This window comes from Micrasema longulum, unplaced genomic scaffold, assembly GCF_059751315.1.
Source record: "Micrasema longulum isolate JH-2025_06_02 unplaced genomic scaffold, ASM5975131v1 h1tg000809l, whole genome shotgun sequence".
Taxonomy (NCBI): domain Eukaryota; kingdom Metazoa; phylum Arthropoda; class Insecta; order Trichoptera; family Brachycentridae; genus Micrasema; species Micrasema longulum.
In genome coordinates this window covers 495592-514273 of record NW_028278001.1, presented here as the reverse complement: position 1 = coordinate 514273, position 18682 = coordinate 495592, and the positions used below count along the sequence as shown (strand labels likewise).

Genomic DNA, 18682 nt, shown 5'->3' with positions numbered 1-18682 from the left:
AATTTAAACAACGCTAAACTCGTAACTTTGTAAGCCATATTGAACTGTGTAGTTTACCAACACACACACACATAAATAATTAAACGATTCCGATACCTACGTAGGTGATACAAGAAGTATGAAGCAGCATAGACTTGATGCCCGAATAGTTGGAAATAAATCGAAGTTGTAAGTTTCAATTTTTTTATTTTCTTTTTTTATAATATTCATATTAAAATACATTATTTCGTGTAAAGGTACAAAGTATAAAACGTAAAATACATTTTTTGTTATTCTAAATAAAAGAATACAGGAATCCCCGAAGAGGGGGTGATCAGCCGTGGAATCCGTGGCCGTGACCTCCGCGGAAGCCCCCTCCCGCCAGCAGCAGCACGCCCCCGAAGGACCTTCTATGTCCCCCGAAACCGCCGTGACCCCCGTGACCCCCGAAGCCTCCACCCCCGAAGCCGCCACCCCCGAAGCCCCCGAAGCCCCCGAACCCGCCGCCCCCGAAGCCTCCACCTCCGAAGCCGCGATGGCCCCCGTAACCGTGACCCCCGTAGCCGTGCCCCCCGCCCCCGAAACCACCGAAGCCACCGAAGCCGCCGAAGCCACCGCCCCCGAAGCCACCGCCCCCGAAGCCGCCGCCGTGACCTCCGCCGTAGTGCGTCTCCGCCAGCTCTAGATCATCCCCTGGAACAAGAGAGTGAGGAGTCAGTACTCGAGAGAGTGACTACCGCGGCAGTTCTGTGCCTGCGATGGACCTACCTGCGGCGGGGGCGGTGGCGGGGGCGGGGGCGGCGGGCGGGGGCACCCCTGACATCACCAGCGCCCAGCACAACACCCACGTGGTCTGTATCTGCAAAAAGTAAGGAATGTACGTTTTGCAGGCATATTTTGTAATACACACCTTATTTTAAACCCCGTCACATAAGTCTATATAGAATACACGACTTGATATCTTTCATACGAGTATAATTAAATAATGAAATCGTATTTTGCTACAACAGTATAATAATATACCATTTCTCTCAGTCCTGAGTGTTCTGCAGTACGATTCACTACGGTGATAGGGCCTTTTGACCTGTGTTGCAGCGCGAACTTGCATTTTTTTAATGACAAAAAATTCTCAAGTCCGTAATATTTCATTGATTTTGATTTAACGAGTAGTCAGAAGCGGAACCCGTTTAGCAATACAAAAATGCTTTTATTTTGAAACGTGATGAATACAATATGCATTATGGTATCGCGGAGATATATTTAACTAAACTCCATTGGAAGTCTGACATGAGCATTAGTATTTTGCTAAAAACATACCTTAGAAATTAAAAACATTCACCCAAAATGGTTTTATTTAAAAATATATCATATTTATATGTATTATCAAAAATATTTCAACTGTTTAATTTTTTAAAACGATTATTGAAGGCATAAGTCAACCCAGAATTTAATAAAAATAGCACATAATTATTGTTAATTTTTTTTTAATTTTATCCACAACTTTCCTTTTTTTCAAGAGTCGTACCTAATGTACTTAAGTCTAGTCTAAATTTCAAAAAGCGTAATCTGCATTTCGTACAATTTATAAACAATGCAATATTTTAATTACATCAAACTTTGAAGTATATTTTTTATCAAACATGCCCTAAAAAATAATTTTATTTATCTGACGTTTATTATTTGAATTCAAACATGTCTATTATAAACAAATGTTAAACGGTTTATCGCAAGAAGAGAGTGCAAAAGAAACTAAAATGACCGAGAAAAATCACAGAGAGTCCATAGGGCCGATTAAGTGAAGTCCAGAAGGCCGAATTTTGTAGCATGTAACTGTCAGCGATAGTAAATAGTACCTACAACTTGATTGTACCTTCCACTGCGCAGTGCTGTCGTCGGACAGTCGACAGTTGTGTCGGGAGATATCAATCGAGGATAATATAACAATAATGGAACATTAGCCGGAAAAGGTTATCGAAGAAACCTACCTTCGCCATCACTATTCCTTGCAACCGATTTAAATGTTAGTAGCGCTCCAATGGCAGTTTAAAGACTGATTTATCTCAATTGTACATCCTGGTTTTATAGTGGCGAGAGTACAGCGTGATTTCTCATAAATTCTGGTAATTGAATCTAAATGTTTAACGTCATACGCACAGCACATATACACCTGTGCCTTACCTGTTCCTATACACCTTTTCACGGCCACGTCCAGTCACCGGCAGAAGTCATGGGAAGTGCAAAATACACCATCCGTGGCTAGTTCGCGTTATAATAACCCGCCCATTGCCGGCACCGCCTAGGCGAGAACTCTGACTCCTAACTCTTTAATAAATTATTGTTTCCCGAAACTCACCGTAATGCCAACCGAATTTCTGATTCTCTCGCTTCATTTCTTTGTAAAACCAAAAAACATTTTGAATATTTAAATGTTTTTATAATTAGTTCAACCCCTTTTTACACATATATGTACTCGTTTATCCGTCTACTATTAATTCAACGCTTCATTTCATCCATTTTGGAATTTGCCTGGGGGTCGCGAATTGTGTTTATTTTATTTCAAGTAATATGCCACAATAAAATGTGTTTTACGCGTGACGTGAGTAGATTTTTTAAACAATGTATTTTGAATATGCCAATAATTGAGTTCTTTTGCACAGTTCACAGGTAACACTGTCTAAACAAGCCCGCGCCAGCACGAGCCGCGCGCGCGAGATCCGGAAGCCGAGCGATATTCCTCGGCCGGCACAGCGCAGCGCAGCGCAGCGCAGCGCCAGCGCAGTGATTCCTCTTTTGGCGGAAGTGAAGACGCGCGCTCGCAGGTCCTAGGTACCTACTTGTCGCTGTCGCTGCCGTTTATTTTGTAAACCTGCTTCAGAACCGCGATGATGCCGGTTTTAACTATTTTTGTTTGTCCAGAATTTATTAAAGCCGATTTAAAATAGTATTGGAAGCATCCAATATTTATTTCATAAAATTACAAAGATCAGTAATTTCATTAAATAGTATCCTCCGCCTTACGTGAGTACATTAAACAATAAACATATTTAATAGGAAAATATATCGAAATAAAGGTCTGCCCAAAAAAAGACTTTTTTTATATAATTATTAGTAGCATAAAAGATATTTTTAAATTTGTAATTTTGAATTCCCTCAAGAACGGTAATTCATTTATTTGTTCCTGGCAATCGAATTTTGTTTGGAACATTATCACGAATCTTGACGTCACAACAACCGAGGCCAAACGAACGTATTTTTATTGAATTTATTTTTTACGTTTATGTATGAAAACATTGTTCCACAATTATTATTACAAATATTGATTTCGAAAATACAATTAATTATTCTAAATCCCTTTCATATATTATTTCAATCGGTATTCGTAGTATGTGATATTTACCCATTGCTTCAACGGTCGAATTTCCCGTTCGTCTATGACACCTAACGTGACTCTCATTCCGTTAGTACCTACTCGTATGTACTCGTATATTTCTTTAAACAGAAATAATTAAAAGTGTCCTCACATTGAAGTCCAACAGGCGCCGCGCCGTGGCGCAGTTGGTTAGACGGCCGACTGTAAAACAGGCGTCGCGGGTTCGATTTCCGTCAGTTGCGAGAAAAAAATTCGAAGAAAGATTTTTTCTCAATTGTTCTGGGTGTTGTGGTGCACATTTTATTACTTCCCTCCATATCCCCTCTTTCCTACCTGCTGACGAGCCACTGAATAGAGGCTTAGCGGGTTATTCCTTAAAAATAAAATAAAAAACTCTTTCGACGTTTCAAAAATTTTTTTTTTTTTTTTTAAAAGGAATAACCCGCTAAGCCTCTATTTTGAGGCTTGTCAGCAGGTGGGATAGAGGGAATATGGAAGAAGGTAATGAAAAATACACCACAACACCCAGACCAATTGAGAAAAAAACCTTTCTTGGATTTTTTTCTTCCAACTGGCGGGAATCGAACCCGCGACGCCAGTTTCACAGATAGCCGTCTAACCAACTGCGCCACGGCGCCTGTCATAATACAATAAATGTAGCTTAAGTTTATTTTACATTAGAATCAGTATCCAAAGAGCAACACATGAACTTTTCTCTCAATGCTACATTTTGTATAATTTGCCTCCAAACACATTTGTTTTGTCTCATATAGGCCCATTTCTCACATATCGTCTAAATCCAAACGGCACGATAAATGAGAAAGTTCATTAGTTCTTTTTATATTTTTTTTATTTGTTAATAGACTAATTCATTTTTTTTTTAAATATCGTCGCCGTGATTTTTTAACGTTTTGCAATTTTGAAATTACACCGCCCGTGACGTCATGAGTTGTCGTCTGTGAGATGTGCTGACATTTCAAAGTAGATCTCCGTATTGTCAAAATACACTAAAAGTTTTTTAAATGGTCAAGTAATTATTTAATCAAGCCATTTTTATTTAATTCATATTAATATTTATAAAATAATTATCATTCATTCAAAATTACACTCTTACAGATTCATGAATTTATAAGGCTTTTTAGGGTGTCAGTGTTAATCAATAAATTACATTATGATTTTTAATTAATAAATAAAGCTACCCGGAAACCGGAAATCTATTACACCATATTAATATATAACAACGTTGGTTTACAAGCCCCTGTGACAATTTTCAAAATAATTCATTTTTATTAAAACTATTTTTATTATTTCATTCATTTTTGAGAAACTTCACTGTATAATTAAATGCTCTAATGTTTACCGTGTTTAATAAAACATTTTTCGTGTCTAATTTCCCGTAGAACTGTACTCCCTAATTTTTTATTTTAGTTTAAAATTTACTCAGCGGTTACTCTCAGGTATACACATTCTGCAACAGGAAATCGAACAAAAATTAGTCGGCCTTATGGTGTCTGGTTATTGGGTTTGCCTGGCATTAAATAAATAATAATTATCAAAAGTAATGCAATAAATATAAATTTACCTAAGTTTAATTAAATTTAAATTATATATGTATTTTGTAATTTATATTTGTTTTAATTTTCTTATTTTTATTAGAATTTACATTTAGGTTTCATTTTATAATTATTAATGGTTTATTTTCTAATTTGTATTTATGATTAAATTTTTTATTATTATCGGTATGTTTTCTAGTTTATGTTTCATTTCTTAAATTATTAATGATGTATTTTCTAATTTATATTTATGCTTCAATTTTTATTATTATCGGTATGTTTTCTCATTTATGTTTATTTTTCATTTTTTCATATTTTTATCATTTGAATTGTTTGATAAAAAAAAAACATTTAAAACAAAGGTCCTGCCTAAACACTGGAATTTTCCAGCTAGACGAAACCTGAAACTGAACTTCTGTACATTTTAAAACTGATTAAATAAATACTTTATCGTGCCGTGTGGATTTTTACCATGTTGTGAAATGAGCCATAGAGTGCTCCGAACTGCAGGTAGCAGTGGCGAATGGTGATTTTATTTACAGTAAGCTATAAAAAAATATCATATATTTGTACCTACATGGGAGGTACATATTATAATATAAGTAATATGTACTATAAATTGATATTTTTCTTTGGTTCTGTGTGATACAACAACTCTCATCCATGAAATCAACTCAAACGATGTAAATTCGTGATATATTATACTATCCATTATTTTAATATATAATTTATTAAAAAATAAATAATAAATACCACTATGAATTCAGTCGATATTAGGTATTCAATTGAAATGTCAACTGGCCGCATTGTTCTAGTAATTAATAGTGCTAAAAACGGCCGCGCGGAGCGCATTATGTTCTGCAATATGACGCATGAAAGTAATTATGGTCTTATGCCAAAAGTACCATCTCAAAGAAAAATAGTCCTTAAGAAATAGTGTTTGAAATACTGTTTTCCAAACCAAGAATATTCAAATAATTTGTGTGATCTGCAGGTTTAATCTAGGGGAAAAAACCCGGACTGGGATTAATACATTGAAAATGTAGTATACTTATTTGTATGAAAAATAAGCTGGAATAATCGGCTAGTTTCTTGGCTCACCGCAGGCGCTGGGCGCTTAATATTTATACTAGGATAAAAATACAAACGGTGGAAATGATTTAAAATAAATGTTAATTATTTATTTGTTTTTCTGTAAATAAAGTTACAATAAAACATTATTATGGTTAGTCTAATATAATGGTAAGCTGCGCATAATCGCTTCTATACACGGTTCGCCCCTGGCAGGTAGTTAATGTAGGTAGGTAGGTACATACATATGTATTTACGAGTATGTGCGGGTGTTGGTGTAGAACATTGTATGTAAACTCATAAATGGGCAAAAAAACATTTCCTCCTTAATAATCATGTGTCTATTACCAATGATTCGCTATTACTACTTGTTAATATAGTGTATAGGTAGGCACTGGGTACTTATGATCCCATACGCACTTTTTAATGTGAGGAACAATCGATTCGTAGCTCAACATTCCGCATTTGTTTATTTGTGGAAAACCCCACAAGGTTTATGTAAATATTGTAAAAAAATTGTGAAGAGGAAGGCGGGTCTAGTTGTTACAAAAATTTAAAATATTTTTTTGCCTTTTTTCGTTTATTCAAAAAAGTTAGATTAAAGTTAAAAAAGTGTGTTTATTTATCATAATTTGGCAAATTTGTATTCAAATGTAGTCCACAAAAATTAAAAATAAATAATTTAAAAAAAACAAAAAACTGTAACAATATGTCCCCGTCGCGACGGGGGCAAGTTGTTACAGGGTAGGGCACATTGTTACCAAGAAAAATTAAATTGAATGTTTTCATAAAACTGTTTTTTTTTTCATATTTATTTTTTGAACTTTTTATTTAATGAAGTAAGAACCATTCTGAAAAAGCTTTAGATATATTCTTTATTTAAGGAGTTTACAGTGCTTGATATCGGACAACAATATTTACTGAGGGCAGTGGTGATCATTCACACTAACGGAGATACACATCATCATAATTCTATGCGACTATGAAATATTCTAGTGTAAAAACACCCTTTGAAGTTAATATTTCATTTCAACTATGCCGGGAATCGAACCCGAGACCCTTGCATAGTAGGCAAATGCGCTGACCATTACACCAAGAAGCCGACAAAAAACAGAGATACACCCACATCAGTTTCTTTTATTATTATTATCATAATGGATTACTTATACGCCATTTTGTAATATAATACCTCAAGGGCGCTTTACATAGTGATTCTATAGATAAATAAATTTAATTGAAGCTTTTAAATTTGTAATTTAATTAAAACCATTTATTTTGTGGTCACATGCTACGGATTTATTTAAATGATTTAGAGAACAAGTGGGTTTTAAGTTTTTTCCGAAACACCACTTCACTTTCACAGCCTCGCACCTCTGCTGGGAGAGCATTCCATGCCATAGGGCCTGCGACCGCAAATGCGCGTTTACCAAATTTAGTGCGCCGATTTATATATTAGCCAACAGAGTTTGTATTCGACCCTCTGTGGAAAACGTAGCCAGTATAATTTCCGAAGTAGTGGAGTGATATGACTGAACTTAGAGATTCTGAAAATAAGTCTCGCTGCAGCATTCAATACAGACTGTAGGCGAGTCATTTTGTTCGTTGGTAGACCTGCATAGATACCATTAAAATAATCGACTTTAGACACTATAAACGCATTTATTAATTGAGGGGCGGCATCAACCGGTGAATTTTTGTGTATGCATTTAATTTGCCTCAGCTGGTAGAAGCATGAACTTATCGTTCTACTAATTTGAGCGTCAAGAGAAAGGTCAGAATTATGTAAAACTCCCAGTAGTTTAACGGTGGGTAAAGCGGTACTCCCTACATTGGATAGGGCCGTATCCTGGATCAAATTCTGTCGTCTGGCTGAAACCACTCATAGTTGTTCCGTTTTTAATGGGTTTAATGTTAATCTGTTTTCAGCCATCCAATTTCCTATTTTTTCGATGCATCCATTAATTAAATTGACTAGCAAACTTCTCTCGCCCGGTTTGCAATAAAAATAAATCTGTGTATCATCTGCATAGCAGTGAGACCACAAGCTACATTCTTTGATAATGTTCTCTATATCTTCAGTGTATAGAAGATAGAGGAGTGGTTCGAGTACTGACCCATGAGGCACTCCTGTAGACACCCAAAAGTTGGGTGAGCTTTTACTCTGGAACACAACTGCATATTCTCTTTCATTAAGATATGAACTGAACCACATATGTGCCTGATCACGGATACTATAAGTTTTCTCCAGACGTTCAAGCAAAATATTATGGTCTACAGTATCGAATGCAGAACTCATGTCCAGAAAAGCCATCAACACCAGATTACCCGAGTCTACCACCGTTATAATGTCAGACAGTACTCTTATCACTCCCGTCTCCGTGGAATGAAAACGTCGGTATGCCGATTGCCTTACCGAAAATAAAAAAAAATGCTCGATTTAGTTAACCAGCTTATGAGAAACTATTTTTTCTAGTATTTTTGATACGATGGAAAAATTTGAAATAGGGCAAAAACTGAAAAGATCTTCCACATCTTATTGTGTTTTTTTATAAGTGGAGTGACATTAGCTTTCTTTATGGCTCTTGGAACAATGCTGCGCTTCATGGATGTATTAAATAAATCTGTTAAAAGTGGAGCTAATACGTTAATGCATTTTTTCAAAAGCCATGTTGGCATCAGATCTAATATACATTGTTTGTTGGGTAATGCCGCAACAATTCTTTTAACTTAATTTATAGATGTTGGTTCAAATTTACTGAATTTTTAAGAAGCGTTAGCTGAAATTACAGATCTTATCATTATGAGACTCGGAGTGTCAGTGGCGATCTGATTTCCCTACAAATGGCTAGAACTTCTTTAGCAAAGAGACAATACTCCTTCCTACTTAGAACAAAAGCTATAATATAATACCAGAACCATGGAAATGTTGTGACAGCCACAAAGAAGTTACTGACTACATTCCTCAGTGAAATTTCTCGCAGAGAGTCTGAGGGGTTGGATGGCCAACACATGTTCTAATTTAAATTGTCGCTGAGCTTCGGCTAGGGCCAGATAGAGCAAGTGACACGTCTGCATAATATGTCATACGAGCCACATGCTGGTATTTACCGGTACGTGGTACTAGAATTATACACGACGTATCAACTTGCCCCCGTAACGACTAGCCCCGCATCCCCTTACATATAGGCATATACCGATGGACGAGCGAGGCAAGATATAAATATACGTCATTGAAGAGGTGATGTTCAGGTTATAAAAAGTTGTATTGAAAACATAGGTAGGTACCTACTTATTCAAAATTAACGCTCGTCTCTTTGATCGCAAACTCGAGTACCTCCGCATTTTAAATATGTAGGAACCTACGTTAAATTCACCAACCGTAAACGCCTAATTGGCAACAGCGGAAAACATTCGCAGATTTCATAGAACAATTATTAGACACATAATATAAAACAGAATTGGCTCGTTCTTTTCTTTCGACGAAAATGACAAGTTAACCATATTGTTACAATTACATTTCAAATACAAAATTAGGAATACCAAGCGGTACGATTGAATTTCAACGCGCGGTTAAAAAACATAGCATTTAAAGTTCAAAATCGGAGTTGCATAAAAACTGAGAGATCCTATAAAGTTATTTTCTACTAATATTATGTATCTTTTTTGGGTGATACCGTGTATGTTCGATTTGATCCGACGTTTCGGCTACCATTGCAGGAGCCATCTTCAGGGAAAATTGTGTGATCAAATCAAAACGTCGGATCAAATCCAACATACACGGTATCACCCAAAAAAGATACATAATATTAATAACAGTGACCGTGAAAACCTTCGCACCTATTTATTTTCTACTGTCTGTTTATAGAAAAAAATCATACATTATAAAAATGACATTATCATTCGTAGAATCGTCGATGTCCGCAATGAATAAGATAGTTGCTGCAATAACTAAGACGGTTTAAGGTGCTGTCACTGATGCTGCATGTTCTCTTCCACGCGCTGTGTGGGAATGTAGAACTCACCATCGTGCGTCTCATGCTGATAGATTAAATGAAATGTTTTATTATTCATGTAGAGCAGAGGACTCGAATGTGTTAAAATTACACCGATTACAATAAAATAAATTACTCCTCTCACAGATGACCGATGAGAGAAAGCACTCGCAGCTGATTGTATTATCTACGTATCTATTCCTAAGTGAACAATTTTTCACAGTCGAATCGTAATATGGGTACGTTCAATAAAGTTGAACAATAATATACATATTATAGTACTCAAAAGTCACGACCGACGGTTTGTGGTTGGAAAAGTAAACGCCGTGTGTCTTGTTTACAAAAACAAAATAATATCAAATACCACCAAAACCGGTTAACGGAGATAATGCGAGGCTGATGTATGAAGGACTATTATACAAGTCTGGGAACTCCACACACTCACACTGATACAGATCACTAATGAGAAATGAATTCAGTGATGCAACCTCCCATCCGTTACTTTCGGAGACAGCGAGTTGCCCTTGCACTACTAACCGCTAAACATTAACACTGACACTAACACTAGCTCTGGCTACTGACTGCTGACCGCTATCGCTGCACCGCTACACCGCGACGCGACGCCGACGGGCCAAGGAACAATATTATTATGTATTGTTTCTATACAATTCGCTAAATGTTGCGCTCCATTGCCCCCAGCACGATATGATAATAATGTATTAGTGCGAAATTTAAACATCAATAATTAAATAACGATCGACGACATATTCGATACAATCAAACAAAACAATATATTATAATGTGGGTATATAAATACAATTACAGTGCAGAGGGCCCCAGTTGACTGACGATCCGGTTTCACATCAAAGTAAAGGTAAAGAATCGAGAGCCGGGCTGTTGACATAATATCTAACATAATGTCGCAGGCGGATTGTCATTTTAGGCGGATTACATATTGCCTAAAGTATGTACTTTTTTACAAGAGCCTCGGAATAAACAAACGAAATGCATGATTTTGGTCCTAAAATCACGTGATCGAATGGGGCCCAGTTTCACGATCCAAGTTATTAATATCTCTGGGCTCTTTTAAAAAAAGCTTGTACATAGAATGTTTTTTTATAAATAAAATGTAAAAGAAGCGATACTGTTAAATTACTTATTGATTTAAGTAGTGGGTATACGCGCAATGCGAAATGTTATAGAAAATTTAATATAGGTACATAAACCTTTCTTAACCAGACCTAAACAGAGATTTGATAAATCCAGAGTTAATAATGAAGTGATATTATTGGCATGTCGGCCTCGCGATGTAGTGGTCAGAGCGTTTGCCTACCATGCGAGAGGCCCCGGAATCGATTCCCAGCATGGTTGACATGAAAAATTAATTTAAAAATATGTTTTTATACCAAAATATTTCATAGTCCATGGACTGGCACCTTAAGAGGAAGACTGATCATCTTACCTTCATGTAATAAAAACTATCTAGATACTCTGCGATTAGAGTACCAATGTTATTTGTTATTTGTTTTGTTATATAAAGCCTTTAGAATCATTTTGAAAAAAACCAGATATACGAGGGTAAAGTCGATGGTAAATGAAATGAAATTATTAACATATAAACAAAGAATATTTTACAATACAATGATATTTGTTCATAAAATTATAAACTCTAATAAAAAAACAGAATTTTGGAAAAAAATTGATCGGAACCAGCATGAACACGATCACAATACTAGAGAAAAGAACAAAATTAGACTTCCATTTAGGAAAAAGGCAAAGTCACAAAATTCCATTTTATTTAAAGCAATTAAAAAATATTACGAAATGGAAAAAAATATTTATGAAGAAAAAAACATATCAAAATTTAAAATAATGGTCAAGACATATGTGATAAACAATTTATAAATTAAATATATTTTCAATGTTATTATTAGAACACACATAACAATATGTATGATATGTGTGCCCTACTTTAAGATTTAAATAAATAAATAAATATAAATATGAGATAATTATAGCTGTTGGTTATCCAAATAATTAAAAATAAAATAAAAATAAAATAAAATAAATAAAATGCCGTACCATATACATCATAAGATGCGAAAAGAGAATGATTATGATGATTATTGATGATTGTAATTGGTTAGTGTCCGAGTGGATGGAAAACTTGTCTTTTATACTTCGGATCAACAAAGTGATCTACAGTCAATTTGTAGTCACAAAGTTGTTTTACCAGCAAGACATTACAGAATTTAAAATATATATATATATACACCTTCGCTCATACGTTTCGCCTCACGGATACAATCCCCTTCAACAGCCTCACCTGAATATAATGAATTTTACCAAGATGAGACTGGAAGGTAAGACACCAGACACGCTCTCCGTAAGATATAATCGATTCAATGAGCGAGGTATATAATATGTATCTTAAAGTTTTAAAAGGTAGTATACTTTTGATTTCATAAAATACTTTAAGCCAATGCCTTAATCTGTCGCAGATTCTATCAATATGAACACCCCAACTAAAATGAGAATCAATAATCAATCCTAAATATTTATGATTATTTACAACTTTTATAATAGGACAATTACATTTATCTGATTCTACAATATATTTTAATTTGTATAAGCTCGTATTTCTATTTCTAATTCACATTTAATAATATATATGGTGAGGATACATGAATATTTTTTGTTTATTTTTTATTAATTACTAAACCATAGTCATGTGTCCATTTATTGAGATTTGAACAATCTGGTTCAATTTCCCGTGGTTAACATTTAGGTATATACAGTGACACTAAAGACGGATTTGTTGTTTTATTTTGCAAAAAAAGTTTTTGGCATTCATGTCTAAGATTTTTTATATCGTCAATAAACCTCCTACTAAACTCATTTGTAATCTTTTCATTAAATTTGTCTTTTCCAAGACATTTATTTATTTGATTATCATTGTTTGGTGTAGATTTCCCCAATATTCCATTGGTTATTTCTCACATTTTTTAGATTTTCCCTCTGCCCTCTTTAGTTCGTTCTAACATATGATTTAATCGATTATACATAAAAATAAATAGCTAAATTTTATATCAATAATTTATAATGTTTGGTTAAATGGAAGATATTACTTTAGCAATAAAGCTGCCAAAGTACTTTTTCTTCGTACTTACGATTTAAAAAAAATAAAAAATTGTGCAATTCTCCGACTTTTTTATTTCTGTATATTTTGTAAACTGTTTACTAATATGTATATTTAGTGTAAGTTATTGTATTTTATTTTAATTTTTAAAAAAATAACCCGCTATGCCTCTATTCTAGAGGCTTGTCATCGGGTATGAAAGAAAGGATACAACACTTTGTTTTGTGGTTTATTATTCATAACATAATGTTTTGGTTATCGCTGCAAAACGTTCTACTTTCTGATTATTATTTTTACAAGCATATTATGATTGTTTTTCCTAAAAACAGCATTATCTTATTTGAAGTAAATGCATTTTTACAATTAAAATATGCTGTACCTACGTTGGTGTGGTGGAGCTTTATGATCGTTGGCCTAGGTCAGTAACAAAAATGGCTGACATTTATCACACGATGGGCTTGTGGTCCGTAGGTACGTGGACAGAGGTCCAGTCTCGATGAACAGGGTATAGCTAAATAGGGAATTATCACTCGGGAATAATATTGGATTTATCATACTGTACACATAAAGGATTTTTCAAAGACCCCTTTTTGTGTTTATAAAAGTACTGATAATCAATAATTTCATTCATAAATTTTGTTTACAATATTTAATGTCTCAGATAAGATATTTTATTCAGTTGGTATTGAATTAAATCGTACAAATCCACCTAACAGTACACTATGCATTTATTTTCATGTTGCTAATGCCATTTTTAAAAATTAAAACGACCCGTATTTTTTTGTCTATGCTTTTTTCCCCACTCTCGCCAACCTTGAAGCCAGTAACAATAGTAAAATGGGGCGAGATTTAAATTGTAAGGTGACTTTGGTCAGCAAATATACTGTCCATATTTTTCTTAATAAATTGGAAACCTTTGACAATTTTTTAGCGGTTTTTTCCATATGGTATTACCAAATACGCTTTTAATGCAAATGGTATATAATTTTATTTCAAGTAAGATTCCTAAAAATTAGTAGTGGAGCCGTGAAGCAGTTTTTTATATATTCTATGATAGGCTAAAGTGTTAGTTTTAAAAATATTTATTTAAAAGAGTAATTTTGTGTATCACTGAGTGTCCATTATTACGATTGTTTGCATAGTTTGTTTTCAACGAATAACAAGAAGTTTTCTAAAATGAGCTGAAATTAATGACTTTTTTTACATCTATGTTTTGCGAGCGACATTATTCGAAGTTATCAATAAAAGTTTTGAGACAGGGCCGACCAAAAATATTTTGCTCAAATACTAGAAAAAGCTCTTATGAAGATTCGGGCTGCTTCCAAACATTACAAAATATGTTTTGGAATACTATACAATATATAGTAATATATAAAAAGCAATAGTAAAATGTGGTGACCGGGGATTTACCCACAACATACGGGATTTAAGAATATTAAAAAAAAATATTATGACTCATATGAACGAGTCTTAATAAATGTATAAATTATTTTCTTTCTAAAATGAGCGTAATAAATGTGAGGCCTCGTCTTCGAACGGTAACGATAAAGTGATTCATCTAGTGAATCAGATAGTTATGACGAAATGCTTATAAAATAACTTCTTACACTTTAATTCCACTTCTTGTAAATCTTGTCGAACACTGTTGAATATGGCCAGTATTCATTTCTTAAGTTTGTTTCACGTCATCGTAAGAAATAGATTACCCGATACAAGAATTATTTTACTGGAATAAAAGTAATGGATTCTAAGTTATTTGGTAAAAATTAAGTTTCCACAATTCATAAAAAAGGACTCAATAACCTTTCATTCTAATCCGATAATAATTCATTCATTATTCCATGTCCACTACATAGTTGGAGCATATGATGTCCACAAAAATCCTCCAAGCATCTCTGTCGGCTGCCAGCTCCCGTGCATCCTCCAAAGTCAGGTTTGCGTCCCGTAGTTCTGATACGAACTGCCGACGAACAGTTAGCAGTGGACGTCCAGGACGTCGAGAACCTGATCCTTGTAAAGAAGGCAAGCGTGGTTAAGGCTCTCAAGAGGCATCCGCAGCACATGGCCAAGCCAACCGTATCGCCTCCGCTTGATGACAGTTGTCACTGGAGTTTGCTGCGTCCATTCTCTTATTCAATTCAAACTTATTAATTCCGCACAAAGTTAAACCACCGCACACCCAATATTCTTCTGAGCCACCTATTCTCAAAACTCAGAATTTCGCAACTTTGGGCCCTAGTGAGGTGCCACGATTCGCATCCGTAGAGGAGAACAGGTGTTATGCAGGCGTTATATAGGAGGCATTTGGTTTTCACTGAGTAAATAATGTCAGCTAATTAACAAAGTCTCATTCACAATACATTAATTAACTGACCAGTCTCGAAGATGTCGCGAAAGCGATGAAACCGGTCACTGGATATTCCAAATTTGTGGATTAAAGTATCACTCGTGTTTTATTTATATAATAAATTACAATGAACTTCCATCAAGAATTTTCACTTACAAACTTAAATGTTTTCATTAATTAACTGATAATTTAATTTTATCAGAAAGCACGGTTATTATGTCATCTTCATCAATTATTTAATAAATATTCAATAAAATTTATCTATTTTAAAATTTTAAACTTGGTTAAACTTTAGTTTACAATGATTTAAAAGATAAATTTTGCTTTATGTGGAATCAAAGTACAATTATTTATATTGACATAATTAATTATTGAGATGCGACTTAAAACACCCAACAAAGACACGCCTTTTATGAATTCGCTAATACCTTAGTGTCTTTTTTGTAAGTAATTTATAATTGGAAAATATTCATAACAAATACATAAGATCATGATGTATCAGAGCGACCCCACTCCGAAGGGTTTACTTTAATCACCAAGTTTTTATTGTATTCTCGCATACACAACATAATATTTTCTCATTGAAAAAACAACAATTTATATTTCATTATTATCAAGTTTGAAACTGATCGAAGTCATTCCACGTACTCTACTTAAAATTATAGATTTTTACGTTAAAACTGTCTCCGCATCGGATGACGTCATATTTTGTGACGTCAAGTATTGTTTGTTTTTATCTTTACAAAGTTATCCCATTCTACTTACTCCACTAGAATCATAGATTTTTAAGTAAAAACCATATTCGCATCCGATGACGTCATAATTGTTGACGTCACGAATTGTTTGTTTTTTCAATATTCAAATAACTAGACTTTGATATTTTATATCTCCCTTGTTTCTTATCAGATTTCAATAAGAATAGTACAGATTATCTTGTGATTTAAAAAAAATAATTATGGCTTATTTTAATAATAATGATAATTGCCCACTGAACGAAGATTAGTCGTTATGCATTTTGCCTAACCGAACGATTAGGCGTAATGTTTTTGCTGAATACAAATCGCGCCCGATTGTTCTTTTAAGTTCTTTTTTCTGCCACTTGAGGCGTTGCCAATATTGCAAAAACCCATGTACTGTGTGCCTTGATGCTCGAAATCCCCTGACTCTGTCAAACCAAATCATCGAAAAGGTCGAGAGTTTTAAATACCTGGAAGCATATTTTTTATTTTATTTTATTCAGAAAACATACAGTCATACATAATAAGTATTAAAAACAATTTTTTTAACATAAAAAGACCAATTAAGTTTTCATAAATTATGCAAAAGATATAAATATTAAATGTGACAAAAAAATAAATAAATAAGAAATTCAAGTGAGAAAATAATAATTGTTGACATTTACGTTTTCCATAGAGGTTATCGTTGGTAATAAATTATAATAAATAAAAATAAATAATATGTTACAGAAAATGGCAGCTTTAAAAAATAACTTGGAGTGCGGTTAGGAGTAGCGGCGCCACATTCAACAGTATGAACGCTATCTGGAGATCGTATATTCACTCAGTGAAAACCAAATGCCGCCTATATGACGCATATTTTCCTCTACGGATGCGAATCGTGGCACCTCACTAGGGCCCAAAACAGCTAAATTCTGAATTTTGAGAATAGGCGTCTCAGAAGAATCTTGGGTGTGCAGTGGTTTAATTTCGTGAGAAATGAAGTAATGAAAGAACGGACGCAGCAAACTTCGGTAACAACTGTCGTCAAGCGGATGCCTCTCGAGAGCCTTAACCACACTTGCCCAAAGTGAGCTGTCAAGTACAAAGCATCAGGTTCTCGACTTCCTAGACGTCCACTGCTGACTGTTCGTCGGCAGTTTATGTCAGAACTTCGGAACGAAAACCGGACTCGGGAGGACGCAAAGGAGTTGGCAGACGATAGAGATGCATGGAGGCTCTTTGTGGATACTATGTGCTCCAACTAGGGAGCGGACATGGAATGATAATGATGTTTTTTTTATGCAACGCTATGTTTACTGCACACACTTTAGGATAATATATTTTCAGAACTCCGCAGTTACTATGAAATTCATTCTCACGAGTGGACGTGCAAAAATTCCGAAAAATCTAGTCTTCACGAATTACGGTTTTTTGCAATTATGTTTTTTTTTTGTTAATCAAATGTTTTTGTTAAATTAGATTTTTTTTAATAAAACTATTAGCCGCTAGTGCCATTTGTTATATATTATTTATAAAATATACCATTTTTATGTGCCATACTACCGCTATAGACATTTTATCAGAATTTTTGCAGCTTACCAATCTAAAAACTCACCGCTTGCCAGTCTTGCTACTGATACCACTAGGAGAAAAAAATATGCCTCGACGAATATTTAATAAGAAAATATCCGAAAACCTAACGTTGCATGTAATACCAACTAAACAATAATAGTTTTCGTTTATTTCAACAATGGCCCGATTACATTAATTAAGAGGATACCACCTCTGATGACAATTCCTTACGCGTATACTGGTGGTTTAACTTAAGCTGGCGCGTTCAGATAACTCACACTAACGCATTTAAAATCTAAATTTGGTGTTGGATTAGAGGGTTGTGTATTTTAAAAAAAATTCAAAGGATTAAGAAAATGTAATATTAATTTACTAAAATACTTTGTTTCATTATTTTATATTTTTCAAATCATTTTTCAAAATGTTGCATTTTACTAATTGTAGTCCTTCCAAGAACAAAGGGCAATTTAAATTTGAAAAAACATATTTTTACTATAGTCAATTACTCTAGAAATAGAATGCGAAGTTCGGTAAATTGTTTTAAGTATATAAATAATAAGATTTATTGTTTATCCATAAGTGTTTATAAAGTTTTTTCGATATAATTCGTACTGTGCATTTTAATTACACTCTATTAATTATTATTATGATGAACACAAAATACTAAATAAAAAACATGCTTGTTTAAAAATAAATACTCGTAAATATATTATATTTTCATAAGTAATTGTTTTTTTCCCGCTCTAATCCAAAAGAGATTTTAAAAAACATTTAATACAACAAAATTTAAGATCAAGATTTTTAAAACCAATATTCTGTACATTAACAATGTTTTTGTGTAAGTTTTGCGAAAGCGCCATCACTACATAATCGACCTATTCATGATTTGATTAAATGAAAATACCTACATATTTATAAACCGGTGTTTTTTTTTAATACT

At 34.0% G+C, this 18682-nt stretch overlaps 1 protein-coding gene across 4 annotated transcripts; it reads right to left on the bottom strand.

Annotated features, from left to right (window-relative positions):
• Positions 1–232: 232 nt before the first annotated feature.
• LOC148278926 (uncharacterized) lies at positions 233–10502 on the bottom strand. 4 transcript variants are annotated; one of them, XM_088230703.1, is made up of 3 exons: positions 10330–10502; positions 748–838; positions 233–672 (listed from the first exon to the last, which is right to left on the bottom strand). In XM_088230703.1, the coding sequence occupies exons 2-3, from the start codon at positions 800–802 to the stop codon at positions 314–316; spliced, it is 414 nt and encodes a 137-aa protein (XP_088086829.1). In that variant the 5' UTR covers positions 803–838; positions 10330–10502; the 3' UTR covers positions 233–313. The 4 variants fall into 4 exon arrangements, with proteins under 4 accessions (XP_088086829.1, XP_088086828.1, XP_088086830.1 ...); XM_088230702.1 differs by lacking the exon at positions 10330–10502 and adding an exon at positions 2333–2756; XM_088230704.1 differs by lacking the exon at positions 10330–10502 and adding an exon at positions 2333–2756 and having other exon boundaries at positions 748–832.
• Between the last annotated feature and the right edge of the window lie 8180 nt (positions 10503–18682).

Bases quoted from the DNA above. Each gene is read 5' to 3' on its own strand.
- LOC148278926 (XM_088230701.1), bottom strand. The intron at 673-747 runs GTAGGTCCATCG...CTCTTGTTCCAG, and splicing joins CGCCACCGCCCCCGCCGCAG to GGGATGATCTAGAGCTGGCG.